We start from the raw sequence: 18,808 nt of genomic DNA on the forward strand, positions 1-18,808 counted from the left end.
TCATGTAACTCATGTTTGAAAACAGCTGCACTGGTTGCCAGTTCATTTCTGAGTCCAGGTCAAGGTGCTCACAAATTCTGCAAAGTAGCCTAATCATTACTCACTCAGAGAGGGACAAAAATCCCAAAAGACTGTTTTTTTAAATAAGACTTCAGGGAACTATGCAGTCTTTGGGCTATAGATGGCATATTGCTCAGGGATCATTTGCTTACTCCAGGGGTCAGCAACGTTTTTCAGCAGGGGGCTGATCCACCATCCCTCAGATCATGTGGTGGGCCGGACTATATTTTTTTTTTTGGGGGGGGGAAATGAAAGAATTCCTATGCCCCACAAATAACCCAGAGATGCATTTTAAATAAAAACACACATTCTACTCATGTAAAAACACCAGGCAGGCCCCACAAATAACCCAGAGATGCGTTTTAAATAAAAGGACACATTCTACTCATGTAAAAACACGCTGATTCCTGGACTGTCAGTGGGCCAGATTGAGAAGGCGATTGGGCAGCATCCGGCCCCCGGGCCTTAGGTTGCCTACCCCAGGCTTACTCCCTGATCAGGAGTAAATCTAGATCAGCAAAGTCTAGAAAGTCACCCTTACAAAACTGAGATAAATCTGAGGCACAGTTTTTTAGTTGCTGTAAGCTCTCTCCCACAGTAAGCTTATGTCACTGATAACTTCTCCATGTTATCCCTGCATCTGCTTAAGAGTCCTATGGGCTAGGCTGGAGATAAGAGGAATTACAGAAAGTATATAAAAGGGAACTGCCTAAACATTTGTACAGCCCATCTTCCTGAGGACTGGTTATACAAGTTTAGGGACTGTGTAGCAGTCTTGCTCACTTCCAAGATTTGAAAGCTCCCCTGAGTGGCATCCTGCAGGCTAGTTCACACAACATCAGCATTTTCCAACCTGGCATTCTCCAGAAGCCTACTCTGTAGTAACTCAGTAGGGCGGCTGTCCCTGTTGAGATATGGCAGCAGGCACCCACTGCCTGTGCTTCCTGGAAATTGAAGACACTTTTGTTTTGACAGCGAAATGAAAAGGTCTTTGCCAAGGTGTTCATTTTGTATTATTTTAAAACCTATCTTCAATTGTTTTCTTACTGTTTTTTTTAAAAAAACAGTAGCAGCTTTTTAATGGTGTTTGTAAATCACCTGGAATCATATGTAAAAGGCAATTCAAAATCTTATTATTACGGTTAACAATAATAATGTTTTGTACCACAACTCCCATCATCCTTGACAATTGGCCATGGTAGTTGGGGCTGATGGAAGTTGTAGTCTAAAACATCAAGAGGACACCAGGTTGGGGTAGGGTGGACTACACAGTTACTTGGAGCCTTAAGGGTTATTTTCTCTGAAACTTGCTGTAGTGCAGCGATTCAGAAGCAGAGTGTGGCTGAGGGAGACTTATAAAACACCTTTGCTCTCCCAGTGCCTTATACCTGCTCAGCTCTATTCTGAATATTAATGTTTGAATAAACCTTTACTGCCTTTATCTGGTTTTTGCTGAGAGAATCATAAAGAACCTTTCATAAAAGAACATGGACTGTATGAAAAAATATGGAGAAAGCAGGCTGCAAAATGAGGTTTTATGTTTATACCAATCAAAGGAAGACATAACTTCTGAGTTTTTAGTAGTGAGATGGCATAAACATTATTGAATCCATCTCATTGTGAAATTCTTCATCACATATAAACCTAAAGAGTAACAATTTAATGCTGTTTATTTCAGTTCAAATATGAACACCCATAAAATTGGTTACTCTGGCTGTTTTTACTTAGAACAGTTCTTCCCATTAGTCGTCACAAAGCCAACACAAACACCATAAGATGAGAACAAAATGGCAATAAGTAGGCTTGAGTAGCAATAATTTACATCAAGGTTAATTTAATTACAAGATTAATAGCTACATTGTAGGGGGTAGATGATGATCCTTGGGTCTAGATGATCCTTGGGTCCCTTCCAGCTCTAAGATTCTATGAGTCTATGATCTAACACTGTCCCTATATTTTAATTTCCATGGATGGTAACTAGAACTTCTGAAAGACTCAACCCCTTAGTGATGCAAGATTGACTTAGATAGCTATACTTGTGACTTTAGTGAGAAAGCGGTCCAAATGCACATATAAGCAGTGAAGTCTGATCCATTAGGGCACTGCCCCACCAACCTCAGTCTGCCCTCAGCCAGCCCCCACATGGCTGCTTTCTTTCTTACAACCATTCCATGGGGTGGCCCAACAGGAAGGATGGGGACAAAACTAGAATTCGTTGGCTCTGCTTAGCATTGGCTCCGGCTCCACCTACTACTGACATCTCAGATTTCTGCCCTAACAGTCCCAAGGGGCACCAGCCATCACTGAATATAGCATATAAACTGTACATATATAAGGTGCACCATCCATTTGGGAACCCTGACTAGCCAGAGTTCATGAACTGGTGAAAGAGCTGTGTATATGTATGGCCCTTTTCTCACCAATGCCAAACGCTTGGCTGCCAGGGGTCATGGCCAGCAGGTGCCTCAGAAATGGAGGGGCTGTCCAGGAGGCATGACTCCATTGTTCCTATCCTGCATTTGCTGAACCCGTGAGGAGATTTTGTAAAGACCTCTCCTGACAAACACCATTCCTACACTAAGCTGCTCTGTTGTCTGTGTGCAAAAGGATTCCAGATTCTTTGGATGTTCTGAAAAATACCCTCTTAGAGACTAGATTGGGGTGGGGTAGAGGAGGCAGCAATGGGGAAAAGGTGGGATTTACTTTTGAACGGTGAAATTCAACTATTTCAGTATCAAATATGCACCAAGCACCACTGATTCTCCTGACTAGATTACTGGCTACCCAGGGTGCACTCAAATCTACAAATGTCAAGACTACCTTTCTCTACATTGTGCATTCTTTATTATAATAATCCGGCCACATCTGAGCATTGTACTGCACTTTCTAGCAAAAGGTAACCTTTATATAACATGGCAGCATCTAAGTGGCTACAGCTTACACGAGTGAATTTGCGAGTCATTCATTTACCGATATTATATTTCTTCATTTTGTGACATCAGAATAGATGGACATTGTTATTTTAATAATCATTTTAGGAGATTCCCCTTTTCCTTCTGAGGAGCCGAAGGATGACAGCTTCATTGTACCCCCTGCTCATTCTCAGCAGAGTTTGACAATTACCCTACACAGTGAAATAGTGACTAAGAGGACAGCCATTCTCAACAAAATGCAAGATGTCTAAGAGAACTTTAACTGTCTTTCTGTTATAATCTCAAATAAAATATTGGGTGGCGGGAGAGACAAGACCTTCAACAGCAGCAGTTGTAGTCATAGCACCAAGAATTAAGAATATATGCAGTAGCTAACAGTGATTTCTCTCTCTCTCCATTATTCAGACACAGGTATAATGTTACTATTTTCCCTTTGATGTTAAATTGAATAAAAACTCTTCCCTTGATTTTAACTGGATTTGGTAAAAGAATGTTGCTATAGAGGTCTTGTTTACACAGCCATGGAATCTGGAGTTGTTTCAAGGGTTTGATTTAGTCTTGTTATTCCAACTAAAATACATCACCTTTGACTGATTCATACCAACTTAAGTTTTTAACTCTGATTCCCAGCAGCAATCCTAGGGCTGCAGTCATCATTAATAGGAAGGAAGTGTTCTGTTCGCCACCAAAAGTTGTGAATGATCAGCCTGCTATTCCTTTAAGATGAAACCTACAAATAACTACCCTAAAAGAGGGCAAAGTAGACCTATTCACATGCTGAAAGAGCCAGTGTGGTATAGTGGTTTGAGTGCTGGACTAGAACCTGGGAGATCAGGATTAAAAACTTGACTTAGCAATGAAGGTTATTGGATGACCTTGAGCCAGTCATTATCTCTCAGCCTAGCCAGCCTCAAAGGGTTGTTGTGAGGATAAAAATAGAGCAGAGGAGGAGCTTGTAGGTCACCTTGAGTCCCTTGGAGGAAAGGTGAGATATAAATATAATACTCAGATGTTCCAAAAAGCAAGGGTATACAAGACAGTTTGTGGATATCTGACAATATGGAGTGGAAAAGGGGGAAACAATGCCAAAATTTAGGGATGGGTTTTATATATATCTTTAAAACAAAACACCTGAGCCAGTTTTGGAGACAATATATCCAGTATGAACAACGAACTGCTTTTGCATTCACCAACTACAAAGCAATTCCATTTAAAAAAATCAGTTCTAAATACACAAGGATTTGGCTTGGTGCACCCTTATTAAAACCATTTTTCCACCTCTTGGCTGTTATTACTTAAGATACTTTTGTATGCCCTGTATGAGGAATACCACCCTCATGATGACCCAAGTACGCCTAAGATTTCTGCTCATGTGGCTCCATAACAATGAGTTTATATAATGCAGAAATTGGGGGATTTGCTGCTTGTGTATCATACAAACATGATATCAAGAAGATTCACCTGGGCAGAAGGCTTATCATGATCACTGCAGGAGGTGACATCAACCACCCATACAAATATGTAAATGGAGGACCAGATTTTCATTATTGATGCTGCTGCCCTCTTTCTGTATGCCCCTAGCTTCAGTCACAATAAAGACAATCATCTTCGGAACCAACTACTTTCTAAAGTACCTGTTCAAACTCAGCCGAAAGGAAACAAAGCAGAACAACTTACTCTCTGTTGCAAGCATAGGAGAGAGTGAACTCTTTGGCTTTTTGCTCTTCTTTTCAGTTGGCTTTGAAGACTCTATAAGCAGAGGGAAAGAAAAAGGACAGTTAACAATTAAAACAACAACAAGCATTTAGAACTAAAGAGCAATGATTGCAAGAAAAACAGACCTCTCATTCTTTTAATTTGATTCTGATTGAGGTGGAAAGCAGATGGAAATTGTTAGCTTTTGTGATGTTTAAACAAGACTTATTGCACACAGTGGTTTGGAAAGGCTACATTCTGAATAAAAATAGCTGTATCTGCTGTCCAATAGATGTTCTGTGCAAAACTCCATTAAACATCAATGGCTAATATTAACAATTTAGTAGGATGCAACTTTCCACTGAAGTTACTCTGATTAAGCCCCAACTAGAGGACTCCCTGTTTTAAAAACACAGGGATCGACCAAAGAGGGTTTAGAGTGAAGGGATAAAATAAGATCACTATGCTGAAGTTGAAAGATTAATCAAATCTCAGTTCAAAAATATAGCAAGGCTAGGTAGCAGGCTGTTACAATAAAGATAGAAACCAAGCCTGGGAACAGACAGTAGTGTTTCCAGAAAGTTAAATATAGTCTGAAAGAGATATTACTGCGCATGGAATGTACGCTCAGTTGGTAAACAAAATCTGTAAGCTTTTGTATCATTTAAAAAACTTCTTAACCAGGAACAGCAATGGGGCAAACAAAATGTGCACCACGTTAAGACAACATATTATAGAAAAGCATGTGTGTTTGACTGGTACACCTCTTATAGGAACCACACACATTTGTAAGCTTTTAAATGGTCACCTCCCTGGTTGCCTCTAGTGCATAAACAGTAACTCCAAGTAACCAGGCAAACAAGTCTTACAAAAAACATGTTTCTCTGAAAGAGCCACTGCCATTCAATGCAGACAATACTGAACTAGATGGAATAATGGTATGAGACAGTTTGCTACATACATTGAATTCCTTAGAAGAAAAGCAGAACGTAATGATTTAAAAATATATGCAAACTTTGATTTATTCTATTTGCAAGATAATATGCCTCTAGCAAAAATCATTCATATCCATTCCATCCTTCCTGTTCAACCTGTGACGTCTTCAGCCATACAGCAAATATTCTCTTCCTTATATTGATCATGGTACCAGCATTTGTAGAACAGAACTGATGGGGCATCATTTTCAATATATGTTGCTGCCATTTCTTCTTTTTAAAAATATACCATCCCCTCCCCCCAAAAGCAGTAGGATGTTATACCAGATTAGCAAATCCAAAGCAAAAATGCTGTTATATTAAGTATTAACTTTTGTTAATCTCTGAACTCAGTAAATTGAATATTATAGAAAAGTTGGACCCAGGGAGAATATCACAACAAGGAAGCAACTGTAATGAGTAATGTAGAATTTCTGCAACTGCAAAATTTCATAATATTGGTTAGATTCAGAAATGCAGAGTTTCTTGCCTTTGTGAAGATGAATGATGTCCTAGATACTTCCAGGAAGTCTTCACAACAATCCAATGGAACAATAAAAGTGACCCAGGCACTATCCTGGTATCACTATGAGCAGAGTTTATTGCCTTACTCAAGTTTCTTTAGACAGCTGATGTAAAATACACATTCAAAGAAGGGTGTTTAAGTAGCTGAAGGAGCTGATTTGTTCTAATGATGTGTCTGCCTTATTTGGACTTTAAGGATTTGGTAGCCCATTTTGCAACAGCCAGGATCTTGTCTAATGCCCTTTGCCAAGATTTCACCTCCTTGGCAATTATCTGCAAATGGCTGAATGGCTACATAATAGGGAGACAAGTCTCGGCAAGAGAACACAGTAGAGCAAGCCCAGAAGTACTTAATTCCCCTGATGTTGAACCGGACACCAACAAGTGACATACCACCAATGCCTTGGAATTCAGCACATAACTGCTCACTGTCCCATAACAAAAAAAGAAGGGACTGCCAGAATTTATAAGACAACAGATGAAATTTTGAGCGAAGCAACTCCAAGCCTATGAATCAGAGAATCAATTCTGTCTTAATAACATAAGAAGAGCCTGCTGGATCAGGCCAATGGCAGTCGTAGCAGTTAAAGTGTAAGATAAGGATTGTGGAGGCAAAGGCCCAAATCCTCATTCAGCCATGAAGCTCACTGGGCCCGTCATATAATCTCTCTATACCTAACCACTAGGTTGTGATGAGAATAAAGCGGGAGGCGGGGGAAATGGCCAAATATACTGCCCTGAGCAACATGAACAAAGGGTGGGACCTAAAGGTAATAAGAGTAATGAAGTGAATAAATAAAGGGCTTAGAGAATCTGGGTTTGCCCACATATCATTTTACAGTGGTACCTCAGGTTACAAACACCTTGGGCTACAAACACTTTGGGTTACAGACTCCGCTAACCCAGAAGTAGTACCTCAGGTTAAGAACTTTGCTTCAGGATGAGAACAGAAATCGTGCGGTGGTGGCGCGGGGGCAGCGGGAGGCCCCATTAGAACCACAGGTTAAGAACGGTTTCAGGTTAAGAACGGACCTCTGGAACGAATTAAGTTTGTAACCAGAGGTAACACTGTACGAGGAACGTATGTTCTGTTTTCAGCTCAAGTGACCCCCAGAAGCCACGTTTGCTTCAAGACAAGTCTTTGCTGTTTGCTTTCCTGTCTGTTTGCATAGTGAAAGTGAGCATTAGCGCAGGCTGTTGACTGCAATGTGGTAGGTACAACAACAGCATGGAGCTCTTTCTGCTACCATCTTTGGTAAAAATTTCACCACGGTTTCCATTTGGCGATAAGAGTACCAGAACAAGAGCAAGTTAAATATTAGTTTATTTATTTAATTTTGCCTCAAAAGCACACACCATTGCTTACAAGGCAGCTTTTTAGATATGGTTTCAAAATGCCACAGAAACTATCATAGGTGAACTTAAATGTATGCAGAGAGGATTTTAAAGTCAATTCAGACGCACAGTTTTGGCAGCCTGAATGTGGAGTTGACACACAATGGTGTGGACACTGTTTAGCTCCATGTGGCTCATTCACTGTTGGTTTTAGATATTAAAAATTGTAACGTTTTCATGGAAGGAGTGTAGAAGAGAAAGAAGCAGAAAAAGCTACCTTTTTGTGGTTTTACAAATCAGAATCAGATTAAACAGGGTGAGGATAGCAGAAATTGAGGTGGGATAAGGAGGGGAAAGTCTACTTACCTTCCACCGACACGTTGCAAGCACACTCTGATTTTCCTGCTGTATTCTCAGCTATACATTTGTACTGGCCCTCATCTTCAGGGAAGGCCTTGTCAATGGTTAGTGAGCACAGTGATCCTAATGGGCAGGAAATAGAGGTTAGAAGGGGCCACCGAGCATTGTTTATGACAAAAGCACAGCACTGTTTGTTTCTGGTAAATTTTTATTTATTATTCAGATAATAAAACAATAAAACCCCACAATCAGTACAGCGAATACCAGATACATTTGTAGAAAAAAAATATGACAGTTAATAAATTATTTGCAATAGTGAATAAAGTCTTTTCCCCCCAGCTCTGTAGGTCCTTTGAAATATGCCTATGGAAATACAGCACTGTTAACATTACAACTTTATTTAGTGTTACACTAACTGAAATAATACAGAAGAATATATCTTAAGACTTATCTTGGTACATTCCATATTCATAGGCAAAGCAGTCTTAAGATAAATATTTTCTTCCTTCCTCAGCCTACATCCAGATGTATTGTTATGCAGGGCGGCAAAGGGCCATGGGTCTCTGGCAGGGCATATGCAAGAAAAAGGTTCCTGATTCAATCCACAACATCTCAAGACAGAGCTTGAAAAAGATTTCCCTCTGAAACTCTGGAAAACTACTGCCAGTTGTTTCAACCTTAAGTCACCAGATGTTGGATTACAGATCTCACCATCCCCAGCCAGTGGTCAAGGAGTTGTAAGCAAAGAACGTCTGGGGACCCAAGGTTGAAGAAAAGTGGCGTGGACAACACTGAGCAACACAGAATGCTCTGACTCAGTGTACACATTCTAGTGCTTCTCCTTACAACAGTTCTGTGAACACAGAAAAAGTTCATATATCATGAAAAAGGATTCTTGCTAATTGCCTCCCAATATGGGTCAGCACTGAAACATGTGGTCCCACTAGCTCTCTGATTTGGTCCACTTCAGCAAGAGCATCAACACATTAGTCTCCTGGTTGTGAAGCAGGAATCTTTAGTGGCATTTTTGCCTTCCAGCACAGTCACGCATATTCAGCAATGTGTTTATTTCTCAAAATCTTAGCTACTTCATTTTCATGAGAGGAACAGGCACTTGTACAGAACAGACAAAGAAAACAGGTTAAAACCTGATGCCTTTCAAGTTTGCCCCCAAAGGTGCTTTAACAAAAAAACACACCAAAAAATTCATTGAGAAAATGAAGTGGGAATATCACAGTGTGACGACTTCTTCAGTACCTTGAAAACTGTTGCATGAACTGGGATTCAAACATACCAGGAGACACGGAGAAGGCTGATGAGATAATTAGTGAATCAAGAAATAGTGTGGTGTGTAGTATCCAACTAATGAGTCCAACCACCACAAGATTTTACATTTGTGCAATGCAACTCTCCCACCTTCTCCCACTTCTGTGCATGCCCTCCTCAAATCTGCTCTGTGGGGTTGGGGGACAGATTTAAAGGTCACACAGATTTAAGGGTCTCACAGGGAGGGGGAAGAGAAAGTAGGGATTTTATGTTGTGCAAGTGGAAATCCTTGTGCCAGTTGGATGCTTTAGTGGGATACCTTTGACAGTCCCAACAATACTCCAGAAGTTGCAAACATCACCGGAGCAGTGATAATTGCATCAAACTGAAGACCAGCCACATGGTGAGGTTGCTTGTTAATAGCACCATGTTAGTTCCTATATATTGAATGTTTCAAGCATAAGATACATACAGGCTTATGATGTTTAATATGAGTTTTTAGGAGGTTAATCAAGGCTATACTCTCTGTCACCTTGCCAAGCTATGTTATCTGCCACCTTGCCAAGCGATTTTACAATCCACAATAAAATGAACTGTACTCAAAGAATGTTGATGAGACCAAAACAATCATCTAAGTCTAATTTACATAAACCAAAGTGTTAGCAGAAAAACTACAGAACTTCAGAGACGTTTTCTGCAAACAAAGACCAGTCTCACTTGTGACATGTATCTTAAGTTCTGTGCACACATATTTTACAGAAATCGAAAGTGACTTCATTCAGCCACTTTCACTGAGGTTGGGGGTTCATATGTATATTTTATGTACTATTATTGTCTTAAGTCGAACAGCAATGGCAAAAAAATGTTCAACTAGAAACCACAGTGGAACCAAAACAATTAAGACATGTGCCGGTGGGCCATCATCTACCTTCTCTGAACAAATGCTGTCTGTAATCAGTCAGAGAACAGAATGTACTTTTTAAAAGCTTAGACATTTTGGGTATGGTGTCAAGTGCCAGGGTAAAGAGGTACATCTTCAGCATATAACAAAAACTACATAATGAAGATGCCACACACACCTCTGTAGTGAGTGAATTTCGGAACTGTATGGTTGTACTGTACATATTTTAAGAATGAAGCCATTTTTATTTTTTAAAATGACTCTATTGTTTCAGATTGTTTTTATTTAAGAACATTAGAGGTCCAGAAGAACAATAAACTGTGGTAGAGACTGGTATATTGCTCCTTTCTGCTTTACACATAATGGTTCAATCCTATTCCCAATCCCATTTTGTCTATGCACTGAAACTCTATGCTCCTTCTTCTCAAGTCATGACCTTCAAAGCAGGGATAGAAAACCTTTTATTGAACTACAACTTCCTTCATCAAACCCAACAGTCCCATGCTGGCTGGAGCTGATGGGAGATGGAGTCCAACAACCTCTGTAGGGCCCTAGCTTCCTCACTCCCTGCTCTAGAACAATTGTGTTTTGTTACAACAAACCTACCGCCAATTTATGAACTTTAAAGGCTAATGAAGCCAAGAGAGTGTTGATTGTACACCACAGTGCACATGTAATAAAAGAATGATGAGGTAGAATGTTATCTTTGGACATGTGTTTGAAATCTGTCTTGAATCATGCACAAGTATTCCTCTTAACTAGATATACAAACAAAAAGCAAGTCGGATATATTTACTAGAGACATGAAACTTTCCAAAGAGGGTTTTGCTTTCTGTGACATAGGCAACTGCTTCATTCCCTGAGATGGGAGGCCAAATGTCTCTCAATGAAGCATTTGGTATTTCCTCTACAAAAGCCTCCACTGACCTCCAGAGATGAGATTCTTTTCTCATAGTTCTGAGGAAGGCTCTGTCTGGTGACTTCCACTGGGAATTCTGAATTTTTGGCACCTTACAAAATGAAATCCCAGGAGGGAAAATAACAAGATCGCTGTAAATGTTGACCTCTCCCCGCCCCCAAACTGTTTATATAGCTGTCAGCCAACTGTGTGTCATAAAGTTTACATGTCTATGTGAAGAAAGCACTGCAATGCATAGAGTTAGATACACTTGTGTATTAGACACAAAAAACGTGTTCAAAATGCCTATAATTGGAAACTTGTTGGAATATCCATGGCATACTGTGGGAAGGAGCCAATTGTCTGGAGAGTTCAGAGGCTTAAACACTTTAAGACACTCTCCCTGGAGTTTGGGGCTTATGGGAGATGTTTGGTTTAACCAAAATAGCACAAACTTGGCAAAATATTTATGGTTCTTGCCGCATGATAGCCAGTGAACTTCAAAACAAATATGCAGAGCCTCAAAACAAGGATAGCTCCTATATTTTACTTTCCTATCTTTGTCAGCAAAACATATTTCCCTCTGTTCCAGCTGCAATAACTCAGTTCGTGTACCCTGAGCAGTTTTTAAAAGGCAGCGGATGCCAAAAAGGATGCTGAAATCTGGAAGTCAATTAAGTCTGGGACGAAGAAGTAAACAACTTTGTGGATTTCAGCTTAGCCATCTTTACTGCTTTAGGGCCAGTTTACACTTCATTGCTGAAGCATATCCATGTTAAAATGTAGCATGCATTAATTTCTACCATGTAACCTAGGGTTCAGCTGCATACCGTTGTGTTAACTTATGTACACTCTGAGACCAGAACTAGGGTGAATCCCTCTGTTATGAGGATGAATCTTCATCATGGACACATGATGAAAAATGTATATTACTGGTAGGGGTGACAGATCCAGATTGCAACAACAGATAAAACATGTTGAGTTTGAAATTCAACAGTTAGGTGGAAGCTGAAGTAACCATAGATGCTTCCTCTTTTTCCTCTACTGATGTTTTCATCCATCCTTCCTTCTTGCCTGCAGTAGGGAAAACATGGAGTCTTGCTCGGTGCCACAGACAGGCAGATGAAAGGTCAGGAGATGAACAAGTAGCAGCAACTATGGCTACCCCAGTTCCTACCTTAATGGTGCATCTGGAAAAGGTTAAGTGCATGTTCTCCAGATTGAACCCTAGCAATCATTATAGGGGACACAGCTTATATTTATTCCATGAACTCATTTCTACTATATCAGGCATCCCCAAACATCGGCCCTCCAGATGTTTTGAGACTACAACTCCCATCATCCCTAGCTAACAGGACCACTGGTCAGGGATGATTGGAATTGTAGTCCCAAAACATGGAGGGCCGAGTTTGGGGATGCCTGTACTATATCACAGGAAGCATTCCCAAAAGCAGCCTCTCAACAAGAAGTATTCCTAAATCTATCCACCCACTTAAAGTTTGGGGGCAGTTGTATTATCCTTCTGCTGATTTCCAAAGTACTTAAGATCAAGGAGAATAATATCTGCTCAGGAAAACTGAGAACATCAAAGAAATGAAAAAAACCAAGGTCGCACAGAAACCTCTCCTACTAAGAAATCATATTTAAATGTAAGCAGAATTATTAGAATGAATTGTATACAATCACAACAGCCAGCCAATGTTTCAAAGTAATCACTTGCATATCAAAATGTGTAGTAGTGCTATAACAATATCATTATCTTCAATACGACAGCTATGGCACTTTCCACTAAGTCAATCTATCAAGAGTGTAGCATTTATAGTCCACCTATGCTGTATACACAGATCCAACAAGGCACCCTCCATATATTGGACTCCACCTCCCATCAGCCACAGCCAGCACGGCCAGCAACAAAGGGTCATGGGATTTGTATTCCAACAACACCTGGAAGGCACTAGGTTGGCCACTTAAGGTTAGATTAATGCGTAATTGTTGCCTGTTAAAATTTGTGCTGTCATCTGCTCAGCCAACTATGATTTCTTTAACCATATATGTTAGTGGAGTAATCAATTAATTGGCCAACTAATCCCACTGTTACAAAGCAGTCTTAATTAGAACCAATTAAAAAAAAATGAATGGTTGGGATGAGAGCATCAACGACAAGCCTAAAGCCTGATTCTGAAGAATATTTTTCTACAGAGGACATTGGGCACAAAGAATACACTGACAGCTCCAAAATAGCTCTGTAAGAATTAAATCCATTAAGGTGAGTTAACCCCAAGCAGCATTAACTAGTCTTCTCCCTACTGCACCAACCTTTTTTTTAGCAGAGGACGAACAGGCAGATTATCTTCAAAGATTATTAAAAGTTGCTCTTAGATTGGCTAAAACAATAGCTGTACAAGGCACGAAGACTAAGTAGGTTTCCCTTTCACCTCACCAAATTCCAGGATAAGCAAGTGGGCATGGATACAGTGATGCCTACAGTTGTGTTTGGATCATGATGTACTATGTGCTTTATGTTATGATTAATCACAGTAGTTCATTATAAAAAGGGTGCGTAAGAGAGTGTGTGAGTGATGTATATATTGCCATGTGCAAGGATTCCCTGGTCACTAGAGGTAGGATGAGTGAATCTGCCCATTTTGATTTCCTTCAGTTTCTGTTTTTTCCAATCTTGCGTTGCAATCTCCACATTTCCGAATTAGTTTGTGAATTATTTTAAAGAAGTCCTCATCAGCAAAATTCACCAGCATTTTAGTATTGATTTCTCTGTACCATGGGTAGGCAAACTAAGGCCTGGGGGCCGGATCCGGCCCAATTGCCTTCTAAATCCGGCCCATGGATGGGCTGGGAATCAGCATGTTTTTACATGAGTAGAATGTGTGCTTTTATTTAAAATGCATCTCTGGGTTATTTGTGGGGCACAAGAATTTGTTCATTTAAAAAAAAAATAGTCCAGCCCCCCGCAAGGTCTGTGGGATAATGGGGTGTGTATGTATGTATGTGTGTGTATATGTACATATATATATATATATATATATATATATATATATATATATATATATATATAAACTCTTTACCCTATTATATGCATTGCAGTGCATTTTGGTTGGCTGGACAACTGCACTGCAAAATTCAGAGAAGTGCAAATGTTGAAGGATGACTGTGTTTTGATTCTCAAATTGTTCCAGGAAGTGAGAGTTAGACAGGTGCACTTTTAAAAGTAAACAATCAAAACTCACCCCCACCTTCCCTAATTAGAGGTAAACTTAAAGCTTCTGAGATAGGGTAGTTCAGCTAGAATACAATAGGAAAGGCTACATAAGGCTGGCCTTTCAGTGATGCAGTTGATCACTCCTACCTGTAGATTGACATCTCCTGTACTATTACAGCAAAGTTTAAGGATTTAAGCTGGCTGAAGAATTACGGAGTGGCTTTTCCTTTTCCTGGCCCAGCTTTTTCTTCTCTCCTGTACCACAAGATCAAACTTTTCAATAGACAGATAGATAGACAGATCCAAACTTTTGCAACTCAGATTCAACTTTCCTGCTTATTGGGTAAGCAGCTTTCTAGGAGGATTTGCCTGCTAGTCTCCATGGGGTAGCTAAACTGTGAAACTCACGGACAAATAGAGTAGGATATGCAAGAGTTAGATGCAAAAAAAAAAAAAAAAAAAAGATCGAAGAAAGGATTACATTTCAGTGGGGAAAATCATAGTGAAAATAAATTATCCTAATGTATACATATGTAAGGCTGGTGAAAAAAGGAGCCAAAGAGAAGTACAATAAAGGCATACAAAAAAAGACTATTGTAATGAAAGAAAGTATGCCAGTGAGGTCCACTGAATCAGCAAGATGCCAAAAGACTCAAGGATGAGAATTATATTGTTTCTGACTGCACTAAGGGTAGACCCTGCACAGCCAGTCAAATGAGACAATACTGGGCCAGATGTAGTCTGATCAGGAACAAGGCAGCTTCCATAAGCGATATTGGCATCACTAACCCTATTTTTTCTAAGCAAGGCACTAAAGAATAAGCACAAATCAAAGTGACCACAAAAAAGATTTCACAAAGTAATTAATATGCTGAACATTTTTCCTTTGATGCCTCCAGAAAGATTCAAATTTCTCTCCTCGACCACAAAGAACTTGGAATGTGAAGTATAATAGCCATAACTCTTGTTTTGAATAAACAGAGAGATTGAAGAAAGGTTGACACCTTTCTGAAATAAAATTATATTGATGTCCCACTTTTCAATGCATGCTTATTTGTTCTCTCTCTTATTCCAGAATCAATAAAACTTTGGTTTAAAGGAAAAGTTAAAGTGCTGACAACTTCACTCCTCAAATGTTCAAGTTAAGGAGCTCACTTTAGCTGATGCAGATGCCTTTATTTGTGCTAGGTTACAAATTAGCTTTCATTCAACCATACTTTTGGGATGTTTCTTCTGGATGTCAGAGGATAATGAAACTCAGGCCACTATAAGATGGGTGGCCACGTAGCTGCAAAACTCTAAATAAAATGACCCTCTGCTTTCCCTATAAGCTGTCATTTCAGAGAATGACATTCATTAGAAGTGACGGGTTCTATATAAATTGCCAAAAATTTAGAACTGTGACAACTTTGCCATTTTTCAACAGAATTTTTAAAAATGTGGACAGATTATACCGTTCACCACGTAGATCAGGCATAGGCAAACTCGGCCCTCCAGATGTTTTGGGACCACAATTCCCACCATCTCTGACCACTGGTCCTGTCAACTAGGGAACATGGGAGTTGTAGTCCCAAAACATCTGGAGGGCCAAGTTTGCCTATGCCTGACGTAGATGCTCCATGACAAACTCACAGTGAAAGGAACACACCATCTTGATTTTATGATGAATACAATTATCAGGCTAAGGATTAACTGATGTATATTATCCATCTCATCAGATGTGAGTTGAACCTTGCACTGTAAGTCAGATAAAATAGCTAATGGAATGTTTACCTTTAGGACAGTAACCTATGAACTACACATTGGAAAATTCAGGATACAATTATAAACCAAAAAAAAATTGCTATTTATAACCATTATTTCCATGTCATTCTGTTGCCAGGAACTGAGGCTGTATCTCAAACCCACAGCTGGGCTCATATGTAACATCCAGTTAACCCACTCTGAGCATTAGCCTGTCCTGAGCACAGGGGGTGGAAAAAGCACTGCAAAGCAACTGCAAATGGAAGAAGCAATTTCACAAGTGCCTGGCAACTTGATGCACATACCAGCCTGAACAGTTATCAGCACTGAGTTGTCTAATGATACATTGTTCTTCTCAAACCACTGTACCATCAGGTACAAGGACACTGAGCTTAACACCTAGTTCTTCCTAAGGTGATAAGCCTATGCCTGGGCTGTACCATCACAGATTGCCTGCAGGGGCTCACTTGGTGGAAAGCTCTTCCATACACATTTTCTTCCTTCAACATAAAATACAGTAAGGATTCTAGCTTAGCCTCCCAGATATCTAGTTTTCTATATGCATGTGTGTTTGACCGAATTGGCACCTGAAGTGGCACAGCCCAGGTACAGATTTACCACCTCATTGAGATGTAGGGACACTGTGATTTAAAAAAGGAGACTTAAAATAAAACATTATTGTTAGAATTAATTGTTATTCATAAAAATATATATTTTTATAAATAAATATTACGGTAGTCTGTTTCCAACTAGTGCCCTTGTGGCAAGCACAAGGGCTTTTAATTCAGTGGGAGGTTTCTACTAACAGAAGAGGGAAGAGGATTTTTGGCATTTCCCTCAGCACCCCCTGAACATCTTTCCTGGAGAATACCACAACCCTCTAAAACAGAATTGGGGGGGTGATGCAGCAGCAGCAGGGGAAGAGGAGGAATCAAAGAATAAGTCCCCCCTGCTTCTTCTGTGAGCAGAAACCTACACTGGAGCAACTGCACTAGGAAGATCAATTGGATTCCGCTCATTATGGTTACGTCAGAGTAACTATCACCACCTCCACAATGACCTGGTTGTTGTATTTCTCTGACAAATTACTGCACTTTTCAGAGAACTAAACTTTTAGGTGATTTGTGGCTATCAAAATATAATAATGTGGTAAAGTGAAGGAAGAGTTCGGGTTTCCATCAACTAAGTCCTACTCAGAGTAGGACTTAATGGAATTAAGTGAATCTTGAATATTAGCTTCAATAAGTCTACTTTGCACAGGACTAGCATTGAATACTACCATTTATTACTACAAGTTCACTTAGGCAATGTCTCTGGCTTCTTTTGCCTAAGTGTAGCACAACAGCAGTTCAGCAACGAGGAAAAACACATCACTTCTTGCCAGAACATCAAAATTGGGTCTCATCAAATTCAGTAATACATAGCATTCCTCTTGTTATTCCGTCACACAACATGACAAGACAGTTGTTTTGCAAGGCCTGTGCAGAACAGCAAAGATATAATTCTCTTGGTTAATTCCAGGGCAAAGCCTGCATTCTTTCACTCTGCATCCCAACCGATGTGCAGCTACCATCCAGGGACAGTTTGGTTGGGCATCTTCCCAGCCATATAGCCCACTAGAGGGCCCACCTCTAGAAAACCGCAGCTATGTTGCTCCTGTTCCTTCCTGTTACCACCTGTTTCCTTGCACCCCCACTCTTTGGTATGAGCAGCTCAGTAGCAATAGCAATGGCAAACACAGACACAGGAATGTGGAGGTAGACCACTGGTCCACCTTGCTTGAGGATTTCCAGGGTTTCAGACCAGGAAATTCCCAGTCTTTCTTAGAGATGCTGGAGATGGAACCTGGGATCTTACGATTGCAAAGCACCAAGTTAACATGAAGAGTAGCTGCTACCTGCTTGTTCAATCACCAACCTTCTACCTGACAAACAAGTAGCAGCAGCAGCAGCAGCAGTTATGGCAATGGGGAGGATGAGGCCCCACAGAAAGAGGGCCCACATTTAAAGCCTGACTGACCTTAGCTATTGTGAGGAAAAGAGACTATGCATCTCCTCAGAAACTCAACTTTATTACTGCTGTTGTTTTAAATGTGTACCAATTTTCCTACTCCCCACAACCCAACTTCTTCCAGTGATTAACAATTGTATTAAAAAGGGTGGTTGCAGGACCAAGCCCTTATGAAGTTCAGGTGAAATGAGGCCTCAAGATAGTTCCAATTTAAAATATTAACCTGTAATGGTGCTTTGTGACTTGGGCACCTGAACAATTTTGATTGGTTAAATCCACTCTGCATGTTCCAGGTATCTGTGGCAATTGCCATATCAATCTCCCGCCCTCCCTCTGTGAAACATCAGCATATACACAGTGTGGGATAAATTGTTAGAATCCTTTGCGCTAAGCATTCCTAACTCTTATGCAGAGAATTGGACTAGAGAACTTTTGTGTCACCACTGACCCTAAAAACAGTACGAAAACAGGATGTTCTGTTCAATAAAGCATTTCCTGAATTCTGGTATGCTACTACTGTATTTGTCAACTAGTATCAAAATTATTTAAAACATCTATGTTGAACATACCAAGAGTCAAGTCACTTACACTCTTATTTCAGAGGATTCCTTTCCAGGCTTCATTTCCAGAACATGTTTTAAAGTATAATTCTACCCCAAACTCATTTATTTTCCTTCCAAAGTTCCCACGACTCAGCAAGAGTCATGCAAAAATTTTCACGTAATAGGAGAATCATACCTGAATTTAGATACTGAAATTGATATGATCCCCTTGCTATAGACCAGTTTCCAATTAAATACTCATTAAGTAGATACTGGATTTCAGAATCCTAAAACCACATTTAAATATAACTTAAACAAGAACGGAAGACGATTCAGCTTGCATCTGCAA

The 18,808-nt window shown here is 40.0% G+C and overlaps 1 protein-coding gene across 8 annotated transcripts in view; it reads right to left on the minus strand.

The window, feature by feature from the left end:
• The window catches only part of MYLK (myosin light chain kinase), a 180,148-nt gene that overhangs the window by 49,614 nt on the left and 111,726 nt on the right, over positions 1–18,808 (minus strand). For all 8 annotated transcript variants that reach the window (XM_053404081.1, XM_053404091.1, XM_053404099.1 and 5 more), the window contains 2 exons: positions 7,889–8,005; positions 4,671–4,742 (listed from right to left, as the gene is read on the minus strand). In XM_053404081.1, coding sequence (XP_053260056.1) covers positions 4,671–4,742; positions 7,889–8,005 — 189 coding nt within the window. The remainder of the gene's footprint in view (positions 1–4,670; positions 4,743–7,888; positions 8,006–18,808) is intronic.

This window comes from Podarcis raffonei, chromosome 1 (genome assembly GCF_027172205.1).
Source record: "Podarcis raffonei isolate rPodRaf1 chromosome 1, rPodRaf1.pri, whole genome shotgun sequence".
Classification (NCBI taxonomy): domain Eukaryota; kingdom Metazoa; phylum Chordata; class Lepidosauria; order Squamata; family Lacertidae; genus Podarcis; species Podarcis raffonei.